Genomic DNA, 13,968 nt, shown 5'->3' with positions numbered 1-13,968 from the left:
TTTCTAGTAGTTCATTGCCTTTTAATAGTGCTCAGTAAATACCAGTTCAGTGAGTGAATGAGTGAATGTATAGATCTTTTAAGTCATTGCTCTAAGTATGACATTATGTATAAACATAAGTTATCACATTCTACTGCTCATTATTTTACTAGTTTAGGTATAAAACTTTTACCTTCCTTTAAATCTCTTTATTCTCCTCATTTATAATATAATTAAGTATTTCCTGTACATACATTGAGAACCACCTCAGACAGTGTTGTAATTTTTCCTTTAACCATCCAGAATAATTTAGAAAACTCAAAAGGAGAAGAAAAGCCATATGTGTTTGTTCATACTTTTTACTTACTATGTTCTTTGCTCCTTCCTGATAATCTAAGATTCTTTCTTTTACTTGTTTTTTCCTATGTGAAGAACTTCCTTTAGTCATTCCTTTAGGGGAGGTCTGGAGAACAGATTCTTAGTTTTCCTTCAGCTGGGAATGTCTTGGTTTCCTCTTCAAATATTCCTAAAGAATATTTTTGCTAGTTATAGGGTTTTTGGTTGACTTTTTCTTTCACCATTTGAAATATATTGTGATACTTTTTTTTGGTCTCCATGGTTTTTTATAAGAAAACTCCTGTCACTCTGTTTTTCTCTTATATGTGTCCTTAACTGGGAATTGAATCTGAGACCTTTTGATGCACAGGCCAGCGCTCTAACCACTGAACCACATAGGCCAGGGCTATATGGCCCTTATTAGGTTGAGATATGTTCCCTCTATTCCTATTTTGCTGAGAGTTTTTGTCATAAATGGGTGCTAGGTTTTGTCAAATGCTTTTCCTGCATCTATTGATATAATCATATGACTTTTATCCTTCACTTTGTGTATGTGATGTGTCACATTAATTGATTTGTGGATATTTTACCAGCCTCGCATTCTAGGAATGAATCCCAGTATGTCATGGTGAATGATCTTTTTAATGTATTGCTGGATTTGGTTTGCTAGTATTTCGTTGAGGATTTTAGCATCAGTGTTCTTCAGGATATTGGCCTATAATTTTCTTTCTGTGCAGTGTCTTTATCTGGTTTTAGAATTAGGATGATGCTGGCCTCATTAAAAGAGTTTGGGAATCTTCCCTCCTCTTGAATTTTTTGGGATAGTTTGAGAAGGATAGGTGTTGTTTCTTCTTTGAATGTCTGGTAAAATTCACCTGTGAAGCCATCTGTTCCAGAAGTTTTGTTTGTTGGAAGTTTTTGGATTACTGCTTCAATTTCACTAATTATAATCTGTTCAGATTTTCTTTTTCTTCTTGATTCAGTTTTGGGAGATTGTATGTTTCTAGGAATTTTTCCATTTCTTCCAGATTTTCCAATTAGTTGGCATATAGTTGTTTGTAGTATTTTCTTTCAATTTTGGCGTCAGTTGTCACTTCTCTTTCATTTCTGATTTTATCTTTCATCTCATTTTTTTTCTTCCTGAATCTGGTTAAACGTTTATCAGTCTTATTTATCTTTTCAAAGAACCGCTCTTCGTTTCCTTGGAAACTTTTTTTATTGGCATATAATTGACATACAATATCCTATTAGTTTCAGATACACATTATAGTCTTGATACATATATATGCATATGACATGATCCGCACATAACTCTAATTACCATCTGTCACCATATAAAGTTATCACAGTATTATTGCTATATTCCCTATGTTGTATATCACATCCCCATTGATTCATTTAAATTTTTATAACTGGAAATTTGTACTTCGTAATCTCTTTCTCACCTCTTTTCCCCACGGCCTAACTGCCTACCCTGTCTGGTAATCACAAGTTTGTTTCCTCTATTCATGCGTCTGTTTCTGCTTTGATTTGTTTGTTTTTGTGTGTGTGGTGTTGTTTTTTTAGCTCCATATATAAGTGAAATTATATGGTATTTGTCTTTCTCTGACTTATTTCTGATGGGCACTTGGGTTGTTTTCATATCTTCTCTATTGTAAATAATGCTGCAGTGAACATAGGGATGCATATGTTTTTTAAGTTAGTGTTTCTATTTTCTTTGGATAAATATCCAGAAGTAAAATTGCTGGATTGTATGATAGTTCTGTTTTCTATTTTTGGAGGAAATATTTTTATCGTGACTGCTCTAAAATTATCATCAGAAATGCTGACATCTCTGTCACCTCAGTATTGATGTTTGTTAGCTGTTTTCTTTCATTCTGTTTGGAGTCTTCTGGTTCTTGGTATGTCAAATGATAGTTGATTGAAACCTGTTCATTTTCATATTATGTTGTTATAGTTTATGCTTGATTTCAACCAACTGTTTTAATTGACTTTTCTGACACTCTTCCAGCAGGTACAGGGGGCACCGTTGCCTTATTACTGCCAGGTGGAGGTCCCCCTTCAGCCTCTGTTGACCCTGAGGTGGGGGTGTTTTTCTCTCCCTCCGACCCCCTGAGCCGCCTCTGATACAGCCCATACGGAAAGAGGGAGGGTGCCCCTAATTGGCGGGTGGGTGGAACTTGGGGCTCTGTACATGGTCTCACTGACACCACAGCTGGGGCCACATGTTACCATCGGCACATATAAAAGTCTCAGCTCCCTTATCCAGCACTGCCCTGGGTCATGTTGAGGTGCCTTGTTACAACCTCTCAAGGGTCAACGTTTGCTGGTGCAGAGAAGATGGGTGCAGGTTTTCCTGTGGTATGGCTGCCATAGACTATTGTTACTGGCTTCAAACTCTGTTTCCTCTCCCTTTGGCTGCAGAACACAGGCTTCTGTTAGAGGTTTTGTGTCAGTGTCTGTGGCATTTCCAGGTAGCCAACTTCATCAGCTCCAAGTCTAGAAAATACAGGAAACTCGTTTCATGTCATTTCTCAGGTCCCTAGCTGGACTGACTTTTCTCTCCACCTTTCAGGCTTATGTTTCTTTTGTATGTAGTGTCAGGGGTTTGGTTGTACCTAGTAAAAAAAATATGTCTACTCCATTTTCCCAGAAGTAGAAATCTTTATACTTTTAATTAATACAGCTTACTTTAAAAATACATTTCCTCCTAATTAACCCAGTTTAGAAGAGCTTATGGAAGTTTAATGTGCAAGATTCAAGTTTACCCCGATTTTACAGAGAGAGTCACCTGTCCAGTATTGCTCCTGTGAGGAGTGTGCGGTCCCAGTCAGATGCTGCTGATGTGAAATGCAGTGTTCTGTGTATTTCTCAGAGAAGTGCTGTGAGGGCACTGAGAGCCATCTCTAGTAAGAGGCATGCTGACTTCTGAGGTGAATTCCGGAAGAGTGTGCTGCTTAGAATAGAATCAGTATGGCGGTTCTGTGAGCAGAACTTGTCGAGGGAAGCGCAGACAACAACGTGTAAATGTTCAGGTGTGTTTCACTCATGTCATGTTTACGTCAACAAGTGAACTTTGGTTATCCTGCTAAAGCAAGCATTCCTGTTCTAAGAATAGTGACAAGGCCCTTTAAACCCCAGTTTGGCTGTTCTCTCTTCCTTACAGAGATAGAGCTGCCTGCTTTGCTATTCAGAAAGGATTGCAGGCATCACGCAGTGACATTAAGTTATTTGAGCACAATGACATGGCCGACCTGGAGCGACTGCTAAAAGAACAAGAAATCGAAGATCAAAAGGTATGATTCTTTTCAAGAAGAGGATGCATCTCTTTTGTACTTTCTAACCAGCTGAGTTACGTATGAGGTGGTAATTTGTCATGAGCACTTGCCTGTGGGTCACATTCGGTTATTAAGGGCACTCCTGCTTATTAAATGTACTTCATGTTGTAGAACCAAGTCTGATTGCAGTTGCCTTGTCACTGCCATAATTATGTGGCAGATTTGGGGAAGATAATCGAGCATCTTTCTGAAAGGGGGAGAGAAAACAGTCTGCACTTTGTGGGTGGGGCATGTGCACTTTGGGCTCTACAGAAGTAGCTCCAGAACTCACTAGGACGAATGTTGATGAGTTGTCCCTCTTAAATTCAAAATAGAGTCATTCATATCAGAATAATTGTCTATCAAGTGGAAGAAACAACAGCAAATGTATGAACAAAGTGAGACATTGTTCTCCCCACCCCACCTTCACCTGCAGCTCTGAGCAGCTGCTGCCTGAGAGAAACAGCCGCCCCACACTGGGCTTCCTGCCCTTGTGCCTCCCAGTTACACCTTTTTTTCCCTTTGGGGGTGTGGGGCTCATCCTCTGTTCCATTGGAGTGTCACAGGAGATGTGACCAGAGCATCACTGTTAGAATGGTCATTTAGTTTCTCCGGATGACGTGGATAGCCATTCTGTGTGGAGCGGGCTAGGAGCCTGGTTGCCACAGCCTGTCTCAGCATCACTTTCAAGAGGACTGCCAGGGCAGCTCCCCCATTGTCGAGTAATGTAAGAGTGCCTGTCACGTCCTTCAATTTTGTGTTAATTTTTGTTTTTCCAAATATTTGCATTATTTCTCTAGGGTTCTGTTGTCTTTGTTTGGTGACAGCTTAAGAACAGTTCTCACTGAGTACACACACTCTGTGATGAACTTTCCTCTGTGCATGTGTTGTAGCTGCACAGCAAGGAAATCTTTACATTGAAAGTGTTCCATTGATGACTTTCTTTCTACTAACCATGAAAGGAGGTCCCTTATTCTGACTTAGTAATAGCATGCTGCAAGGCTGGAGCACTGCCTTGGGAAGGGTGGCCAGTGACCAGTCTGCTGTAGAGTTTATGTTGCCAAGTTAGTGTTGTACACATTTGGAAAGCATCATATTTGGGGGTGAAGCACGCTCACTTCACCAGATTTATTACCTGTAAACTTTTTATGGATAGTAACAAGAAATAAAATTACCTTGAAATTTATTTCCATTTCATAGTTTTTACTTTGTTGCTAATTTATACTATATTTTCCTCCCAAGAGTAGGCTTTCTAAAGTACTCCACCTTTTTGTTTTTAAAAATAATTCCTTTTCAGTTTTATTTTCACATAAATATAAATGTTAAATTTTTGAATATTTTCTACTTAGATGCTTATCTTTGAAAGTGAATTAAAATACTGCATTTTAGTCCAGGTTTGGATCAAATTATTTTAATTCTTTAAAAGTTTTTTGGTTAACTTCCCAAGATGTTTCTCGTTCCTTTACCTACAGGGTTTCCTTGTCCCATATTCTTCTAAAAAAATAAATAAAGGACAGTAGATAAAAACAGCGTTTTATGGAAGAAATACAAATAACTGAGCATGTGAACAATAATCTGGCTTCACTAATAATAGAGAAAGTAGGCTAGCAGTTTTTGCTGTTTAGGGACCATTTTTAATAGTAATAATCAGCTTCTACACTGGTATGTTTGATGAGGCAGAGGCCCTCCTGCAACTCGGGAAGTTCCAGTCGGCGCAGCCTTTCCTGAGGGTCAGTGAGCAGATCTGCTCCAGGTTGTGAACCCTCCAACCCTTTGGGGAGCTGTTGTTAGATGATAATTAGAAGTGGTGTCAGGTTGAAGGACCTTTATGATCCAGTGTGAAAAAGCAGAGCAAGGGAAGCAGCCTGAATCCAGCATCGGGAGAACTGTTAATCTGTGGGGAACCCACGAAGTGGAATATTATTTCGCCCCTAGAATCATGTTTTAAATAATATTAAGTAATGCGAAAATGCTCCTAACATAGTGTTTTTAAAATTCATGTCCTAAAATATTGCAGTAAAATCCTGATTTGAGCAACTTAATTTATAAAGATGTTTTTTACAAGAAAGACAAGTTATCAAGGTGTGGTGTGACGAACTAATGTGTTAAATTCTTTTTTGCACTTTTCTATTTCCCAAGAGTTCTACATTGAATACTTTCAAATGCTAAATAAAATACTTCATTTTTAAAAGGCAGGGAGCGGAGAGGTGGGATGGCCCAATGTCCTCATATGGGACCCCAGCAGACCTGTGACCTTCGGGTTTGTGTTAGTGACAGTGGAGATAACCAGGCCAACTCAGTGGTGGGCACTTCAGAGTGTTCCAGCCGCAGCTTCCCAAACACCCCTTCCAGTAGAGCTCTGATATTTGAGTTCCTAGTGTTTCTAGTTGTCCATCAGACAGAAGCTCAGAGGCAAGAAACAGTTGAGTGGGAAGGCGGCAGTCAGCTGTCTCTTGATCTCAGTGTTTTCAGCCCAGCACACACGAAGCATCCACACATTCGGCAGAGGGACTTGGAGTCACTGGAGTGGGGAAGGTGTGTGTGGTCTAAAAAAGTCCCTCCACACCTCTGATTCCCAGCATCACTGGGTGAGGCCACAGTCAGATTTTCCTTGACCCAGCAGTGAGGAATGAGGGAGGAGAGGGTTTCATCTGTTTTTGGTAAATGAAGTAAAGCAGGTTTCTCTGGTTTTCTAAGGTTTTATGATAGAAAATTCCAGGCACGTTTGAAGGGAGCACAGTAGTATAATGATGCCCTTGTCTCCTCTCCCAGCTTGTTATCAGTGTTTGCCATTCTTCTAGCATCTGAACCACCATCTAATTCCTCACTGCATGTGTGATGAGGATGAACATCATTGTTATAGTTCTTTTTATTGTGGGTAAAATTATAGACACTAAAATGCCCAAATCCTAGCCATATAGTTTTGACCAGTGGTAGACCCAACCCGTGAGTTATGGCCCCTGTCATGACATCAAATATCCTCTCATCCCAGAAAGTTTCCTGGCCCCTTCCCAGTCATTCTCAGCTTTGGAGGGTTGTGTTATAATAGTCTCAGAGTGCTCAGCTGTGTGTGTGTGTACGCGCGCCTGCCTGCCTGTCTGCCTGCCTGTCTCAGGTCTCCTAGTTGATTGCAGGAACTGAAAAACATGTCTGAAATGAGAGAGCACTACTTTTCCTCTCATGATAGCATGATTTCAAGCCTGGGCTTGAAATTCATCCACACTGTCCATTTATTTTATTTTGATGAATAAATCTTGTAAGAGATTTTATATTTGGAGTTGCTAAAATTTAAAATGTCTGGGGGTTTTTCTTTTAAAGAATCCCCGGAAGGCCCGTGTAACTCGGCGTTTCATTGTAGCCGAAGGGTTGTATATGAATACTGGAACCATTTGTCCTCTCCCGGAATTGGTAAGCACTCACAGTTACTCATTATTTTAGCATTTGGACTATTTGGAGTTTGCCTTGTGTTTATGACCACTTCTAATGTGGAGCATCTGCCCTGCTCTGCACAGTAGGTATCAGAAGCTCACTCTACTCATACCAGGGAAGTAGGTTAGCATTAATGCCTTTAAAGAGTAATCAAGACTCAACTTTTTAAAACCAGCTTCACTGATGTATAATTCACATATAGTAAAATACAGTTACAGTGTAGAGTCTGATGAGTTTTGTCAGATGTATACACCCCACCACCACCACCATAGTCACTCCAGAGAGTTCCCTCATGCCCCTTCGTAGTCAGTACACCCAAGTCTGGCCCAAGGCCACCATTGATCTACTTTTCGCTCTTGTAGCTTTGCCTTTCAGAGCTCTGTACAAATAAAATTCTGCGTTATGTATTTTGTAAAACAGCTTTTTAACAGGGAAAGCAATATACTGTTTTTAGAAATCATGACTATTGAGATTTTTAAAAATTGAGGTGAAATTTACATAACATAAAATTAGGGTTTTTTTCAACTTCCAGTATCGATTTTAGTTTTCCAGCTTTACTGGAATGGGAATTCATTTTTATAAATACTGAGGAAGTTTAAAGAACCTGAGATGAGGCTTAAATAGTATTGAGCACTGTCTTGCTACAGTTAATTGAATCCAAATTCTAGGAAAAGTAAATGATAGTGGAAGTTGATAAAATTAGCTGTTTAAAGTAAACAGTTTAGTGGATTTAGTACATGCACAGTGTGGGTAGCCATCATCTGTCTTGTTCTAAAACCTTCTCATCACTCCCGAAGAAGACCCCTGAGCCCATTAAGCAGTCACTTCCATTTTCCCTCTTCCTTCACCTGGAACCACTGCCAGCCTGCGTTCTGTGTGGATTTACCTATTCTGGATCTCTCTGTAAAAGGGATCATCCTAATACGTATCATAGAGTAGTCTGCTTGGAGCACATTCCAAGACCCCCAGTGGACGCCTGAAACTGCAGATAGTATCAAACCCTATGTATACTGTGTTTTTCTTATAAATGCATATGCACGACAAAGATTAATTTACAAATTAGGCACAGTAAAAGATTAACTAATAATAAAATGGAACAGCTGTCACACTATTCCTTATAAAAGCTGCGTGGGTGAGGTCGCTGGTCTTGGCCCCTGCGGACATCCCCGGGAGGCTCAGTGCTTTCTGGTGCAGCACTCGGCCATCGATCAGAACAGGTTCTCTGTTTAAGCCTCCCACCCCAAAATTTGGTGTCTTTTCTGTCTTAACTAAACGCTTACGCACTGTGGCCGTAACTTTTGCAGTTTGAGGCACAGCAGCAAAACCAGCACGGATTTCATTTCCTTCTTCACAGTTTCACAGATAGAAGATTCATTCTTACCATTGACCTTAGCAACCTCAGCATAGGGTGTTTTTCTCTTAAGTCAAGAACTTTCACTTTTTCACCTAAAGGAAGCACTTTCTGGCTCCTCTCTGGTATATCTGAGTTGCCAACATCACTACTCTCGCACTTTGGGGCCATGACTAAGTAAAATGGGGGTGACTTGAGCACAAGCACCCTGACACCTCAGCAGTAGTTCTGATAAATGAGGCGACTGCTAAGTGTCCGTGTACTACACACACACACACTGGACAAAGGATGATTCATGTCCTGGGCAGGACGGTGGGGATGGCGCAGAACTTTGTCACATTACTCAGGGCACAAGTTATTTATTGAATTGTTTATTTCTGAGATTTTCCAGTTAATGTTTTCAGACCACAGTTAACTGTGGGTAATGAGACCACAGAGTGTGCACTAAGCTGAGGGGAGACTACATAATACACGACCTTCGTGTGTGGCTCTGTCCACAAAGCTTCGTGTGCTCATCACTCTCCACGTTGTAGCACGTGTCAGCGGTTCATGCCTTTGTAGTGCTGAGTGATGCTACATTTTGAGGACATACTGCGGTTTGTTTACCTGCTGATGAATATTTGGGTTGCTTTTACCTTTTGTCTATTATGAATAGTGCTGCTATGATCATTTGTGTACGAGTATTTGTTTGAACCCCTGTTTTCAGTTTTTTGTGTGTATATATCTAGCAGTATAATTACTAAGTCACATGGTAGTTTTATGTTTAACTTACTGAGGAACCGCCATACATTTTCCACAGTGGCTGTCCTGTTCTGTTAATATGATACATTACATTGATTGATTTTCCTGTGTTCAACCGCCCTTGCATTTGACCACTGATTTGAATCTATGAGTCTATCAATTGAATAAGGAATTAAAATAAGGCTTTTATATCTTATTTTTAAAGTTTTTACTATGTTTTAAGAAAATACAGATACATCCTAAATATCAATGAAAGAAATGTATTTGTTTACATGAGTGTCAAAGACTGATAGAGTGATGAGGGGAGGCAGCAGGCCAGGCGGTGCTAGAGCCCCACGTTGTAGGACTCGGATCACAGAGCAGTGCCGATGGGCAGTGTGCAGCCCAGCAGGGAGACAGAATGCCTCAAGTGCAGGGCCGCTCAGTGTGTGTCAGTGTTGAGTAGAGAGAGATTACAGGACACAAAATAGGGTTTGTGGGCTTCTGCTTCACCAGGACTGTCGTAATGTCATTAAACATATCCTAAAACATGATGTTTAGAAACTTTCTCATTCATACTAACAGATGGAAAAGACTCAGTGTTGAAAAGATGTGATTCTCCCCAAGTGCATTGATTTTTAATTAAAATCCAGCAAAAGGTCAGTCTGCCCCCCCCAAATTTGATATTGATTAGCAAGATTATCCAATAAAATCTTGATTGAAAAATAATTTGTCGCCCTGGGTGGTGTGGCTCAGTTTGTTGGGCGTCATCCATGCACTTCAGGGCTGCCGGTTTGGTTCCTGCTCAGGGCACGTGCCTGGCTGCACAGTCAACCCCAGTCCAGGCTGGAGTTCGAGGCAGCAGATCGACGTCTCTCTCTCTCCCTCCCTCTCTCTCAAAATCAAGGAAAAGTGTTTGTTTGTTTTAATCCTAACCCAGGGATATGTTTTCATTGATTTTTTTTTTTTAATTTATCTTTATTTTTGAAAGTATTACAGATGTCCCCCTTTTTCCCTATTGACCCCTTCTCCCCCCCCCCCCCCCGCCCCAGGCCTTTTCCACACTATTGTCTGTGTCTCTGGGTTGTGCATATATGTATATAAGTTCTTTGGTAAATCTCTCCCCACCCACCTCCGCCTTCCCTCTGACGTCCTTCAGGCTGTTTCACGCTTCAATGTCTCTGGATCTATTTTGTTCATCAGTTGTTCATTAGATTCCACATATGAGTGAGATTATGTGGTACTTGTCTTTCTCTAACTGGATTATTTCGCTTAGCATAATACTCTCCAGGTCCCTCCACGCTGTCTCAAAGGGTAAGAGGTCCTTCTTTTTAACAGCTGCATAGTATTCCATGGTGTGAATGTCCTACAGCTTTTTTATCCACTTAAATATGGAGCTGCCATTTGACCCTGTTATTCCACTTCTAGGAACATATCCTAAGAAACCCAAAACACCAGTCAGAAAGAATATATGCACCTCTATGTTCATAGCAGCGCAACTTACAATAGCTAAGATCTGGAAACAGCCCAAGTGCCCATCAGTAGATGAGTGAATAAAAATATTTTAAAAAATCAATGAAAAATCAGTAAATTATCTGAGACTTGTGATTTGGGACAGCAAATCATCTTATACATTTTATGCATGATTCCTGTAGTTTCAGTGGGAAAAGATCTTTTTTTAAAATATTTTTTTATTGATTTTAGAGAAAGAGGAAGGGATAGGGAGAGAGAGGTAGAAACATCCATGATAAGAGAGAATCATCGATCAATACCTCCTGTACTCCCCCTCCTGGGGATCAAGCCTGAAACCCAGGCATGTGCCCTAACTGGGAATTGAACCAGTGACCTCTTAGTGCATGGGACGATGTTCAGCCAGCTGAGCCACGCTGGCCTGGCAGTGTGGAAAGATCTTAATGTTAAATCTTTAGTAATTAAAATACATGAGTTAAGGGAATATTTGAGAGGTCAACATCTTATCATATATGTAAAAACTTAGTGGTTGATAATTGCTGTATTTTAACTCAGTTGTGAAACTGATCACATACATGTCATTAGGGGGTAAAAAAACCTACAAACAAACATGCATATGTTCAACTTCCCACTGTGTAAGCAAAAATATAAATAAAATGTGATGCTTAGAAGACCGTATAGATCAATAAGCATCTTAAAAGCCTGGAGGTAAAGGGGAAAACCTATAATGAACATTTTTTCTGCATTAAAAAATGCCATGAAATCAAAATTAAAACAGTGCCCCTGAAGGAGGGAAGAGTGCATACATTTCCCCAGGGGTTTTTGTGTGATCAGACCAGTATTTAACAGGTTACATGTCTATACTCATAATGCCTTACCATTTATGTCTTTAGAAATTGGCCTTGCACTCTGTTTATTATTGAGTTAAATTGAACATTTTGGAGCTTTGAAAACTCAGTTGATTTTCGTTTTTCATGGTACATAGATTCTATAAACATGCTGCACACACCGAATTACAGAGTTGTGAACTGTTGCTCCTGGGCGCACACAGTTCGTTTTCTGCAAGCCTCTAGTCACAACATGTTCATCATTCCTTCAGTACATGACCTCATGTTGTGTGTTTCTGCTTAAAGACACCTCGTTTAACTGATACTGTTGACTCACCAGTGCTCGGCTCACAGCAGCAGCGCTGTGACTCCCGCCTGAAGGAAGCTTGTCTAACACACGCATCTCCCCATGAGGCAGCCCCAGCCTCCTCTCAGGAACACAGAGCACACTCAGCACTACTTTTGGACCAGTATAAACAACAGGGTCACCAACAGAAATCACAAAGTGCAAAAAAAAGTGGCAATAAATAGACTGTGAAAAGGACACTTGCTTACAATATGAGCTGTAGCCATATCCTGTTCAGCTCAACTGGGACAGCATCAGATGACTCGGAGTTTTCACTGCTCTGCCCCTGGCCCAGAGTATTGATTCGGAGGTTGCAGATCAATTTCAGCAAGTGGGCAGATCCACAGATAAGAATCTACCTATATTGAGGAGCAACTGTATGTGCTTTTCTCCCTTTTCATTTAAGGTTAATTTTGTTCTGTTTGCTGCTACTCATCATCAGAATTGTAAAGTTATGTCTTGTTAACACTTAGGTTAAGTTAAAGTACAAATACAAAGCCAGGATCTTTCTGGAGGAAAGCCTTTCATTTGGAGTCCTGGGAGAGCACGGCCGAGGAGTCACTGAACACTTTGGAATCAATGTAAGTTCTCCTTTTTTGGAACCTCCCCTCCTGTAGGAGATATGCAGTCACATCCTGCTGAGCAGGTTCATGTGCACTGGCAGTGCTCCTCATGGGCCTGCAGGGCCTGCCGCTCTGGTGTCTGCTCTTCACGGTGCCCGCAGAGGATCGGTCAGCACTGGCAACTCAGAGCGGTTCAAAGTGGAATCTGTGTTGTGGTGATGTGGCAGCATTGGATCCTGGTTCTCAGTGTCTCTTCTCTAGAAACAGATAAATTTGCCTTCTGGTTTTTTTCTTACAATCAGTAAGAATTCCCTAAGTAGTCCTTTAGAAAGTGTCTGTGATGGCAGTGAGAGGATGTCCTTTTAATATTTGAAGTCCTGACACATAAACATATGTGTACATATATATACACACATACTCTTACATCAGGAACACCACTGGCATGGGTTCAGCAAAGCCCCTTAGAGTCCCAAACAGCTGAATGAATTTGTCATGTTACTTTTGCTGAAGGGAAGTGAGCCCCCGCTGTCCCAGTGGTTTGTGCTCCTGGAGCCTCAGGGAGAAGTGAGTCAGTCCATCTGCAGAACCTGTCTTCACCCTGCACTGTGTATAGTCCGGCTGAAGGACGCTTTCTCCAAATCCTGTGCATAAAAGTTCTGCAACCTGTGTTAACAAGTTGAACTATAAACATAAAATCCCCCTAGAGGAACTGCATCCACTACCCATATAGTCCTGGAGAAGCTAGACTGACATGTGCTCCTCAAAGACAAGCACTGAGGAATCGAAGATAAAATGGAAGAGTAATTTAAGCAAAATTTAAGGCATGACAGTGTGAAGGAGGAAAAAGCATGTCCAGCGTCTCTGTCTAGTTCTCAAGTGCTTAATCACCTGTCTCAGAGATGTATACGTGAGACCTTGAGGAGGAGCACCGAGTATAGGGGCCTGATTTGAATCCCAAGTCAAACACAGGAGCAAGCTTCATGAGACAAATGTTTAAACCAAATAGGTGATATTAAGAAATTTCTCATTTTTTAGGTGTGATAATAGTTTTATTATTATGTTTTTGAAGGAATTGATGAGGGTTGTGAGGGTTGTAGGGGGGCTGTACATGGAATGAGATTATCCACGAGTTGAACTTTGAATCTGGGTGATGGGGTTCTTTTTCTATTCGCTTTACTTTTGTATATGTTGGAACACTTAGCAAAATACCAGATTTGGTCTGACCAGTCATTGTCGTGGCCATCAGTGAGTAACTATTGGATGGTTACCATGTAGCCAGGATGAAACTTGGTTCTGGAGCTGGAGTGGAAGGTGAGGATCCCAGGAATACTTAAGGAGTTGAGAAGCTAGTGGGAACTCAGAAGCCCATGGACTACGTTAGGTTCGTCCACTGCCCAGTTCGTCCACTGTGGTCAAAGAATTGCTTGCCATGTATGATTTCATTTTTGAAAAGATGAAAGGTAAATGGAATGTAGGAACCAAGTGCTTAAAACTCAGGTTTTATTTAAAACCTCAAGTACCTTCTGTGGGGAAGGCCAGGAGATGGTTTTATTTTGTACCTCTGAATACTTTTAGTATCAAACAGCTTTGGATTTCATCATCTTCTAATTTATCTCTCTCTTTCATTGTG

The 13,968-nt window shown here is 40.7% G+C and overlaps 1 protein-coding gene across 1 annotated transcript in view; it reads left to right on the top strand.

Annotated features, from left to right (window-relative positions):
* Nucleotides 1-13,968, top strand: part of SPTLC1 (serine palmitoyltransferase long chain base subunit 1) — a 52,202-nt gene that overhangs the window by 23,437 nt on the left and 14,797 nt on the right. Inside the window, exons 7-9 of the mRNA XM_081151158.1 lie at nucleotides 3,482-3,611; nucleotides 6,951-7,040; nucleotides 12,249-12,356. Of these exons, the coding sequence (XP_081007284.1) occupies nucleotides 3,482-3,611; nucleotides 6,951-7,040; nucleotides 12,249-12,356 (328 nt within the window). The remainder of the gene's footprint in view (nucleotides 1-3,481; nucleotides 3,612-6,950; nucleotides 7,041-12,248; nucleotides 12,357-13,968) is intronic.

The sequence above is a fragment of the Miniopterus schreibersii genome, assembly GCF_964146895.1.
Source record: "Miniopterus schreibersii genome assembly, chromosome: 11".
Taxonomy (NCBI): domain Eukaryota; kingdom Metazoa; phylum Chordata; class Mammalia; order Chiroptera; family Miniopteridae; genus Miniopterus; species Miniopterus schreibersii.
This window is presented reverse-complemented; position numbering and strand designations above follow the sequence as displayed.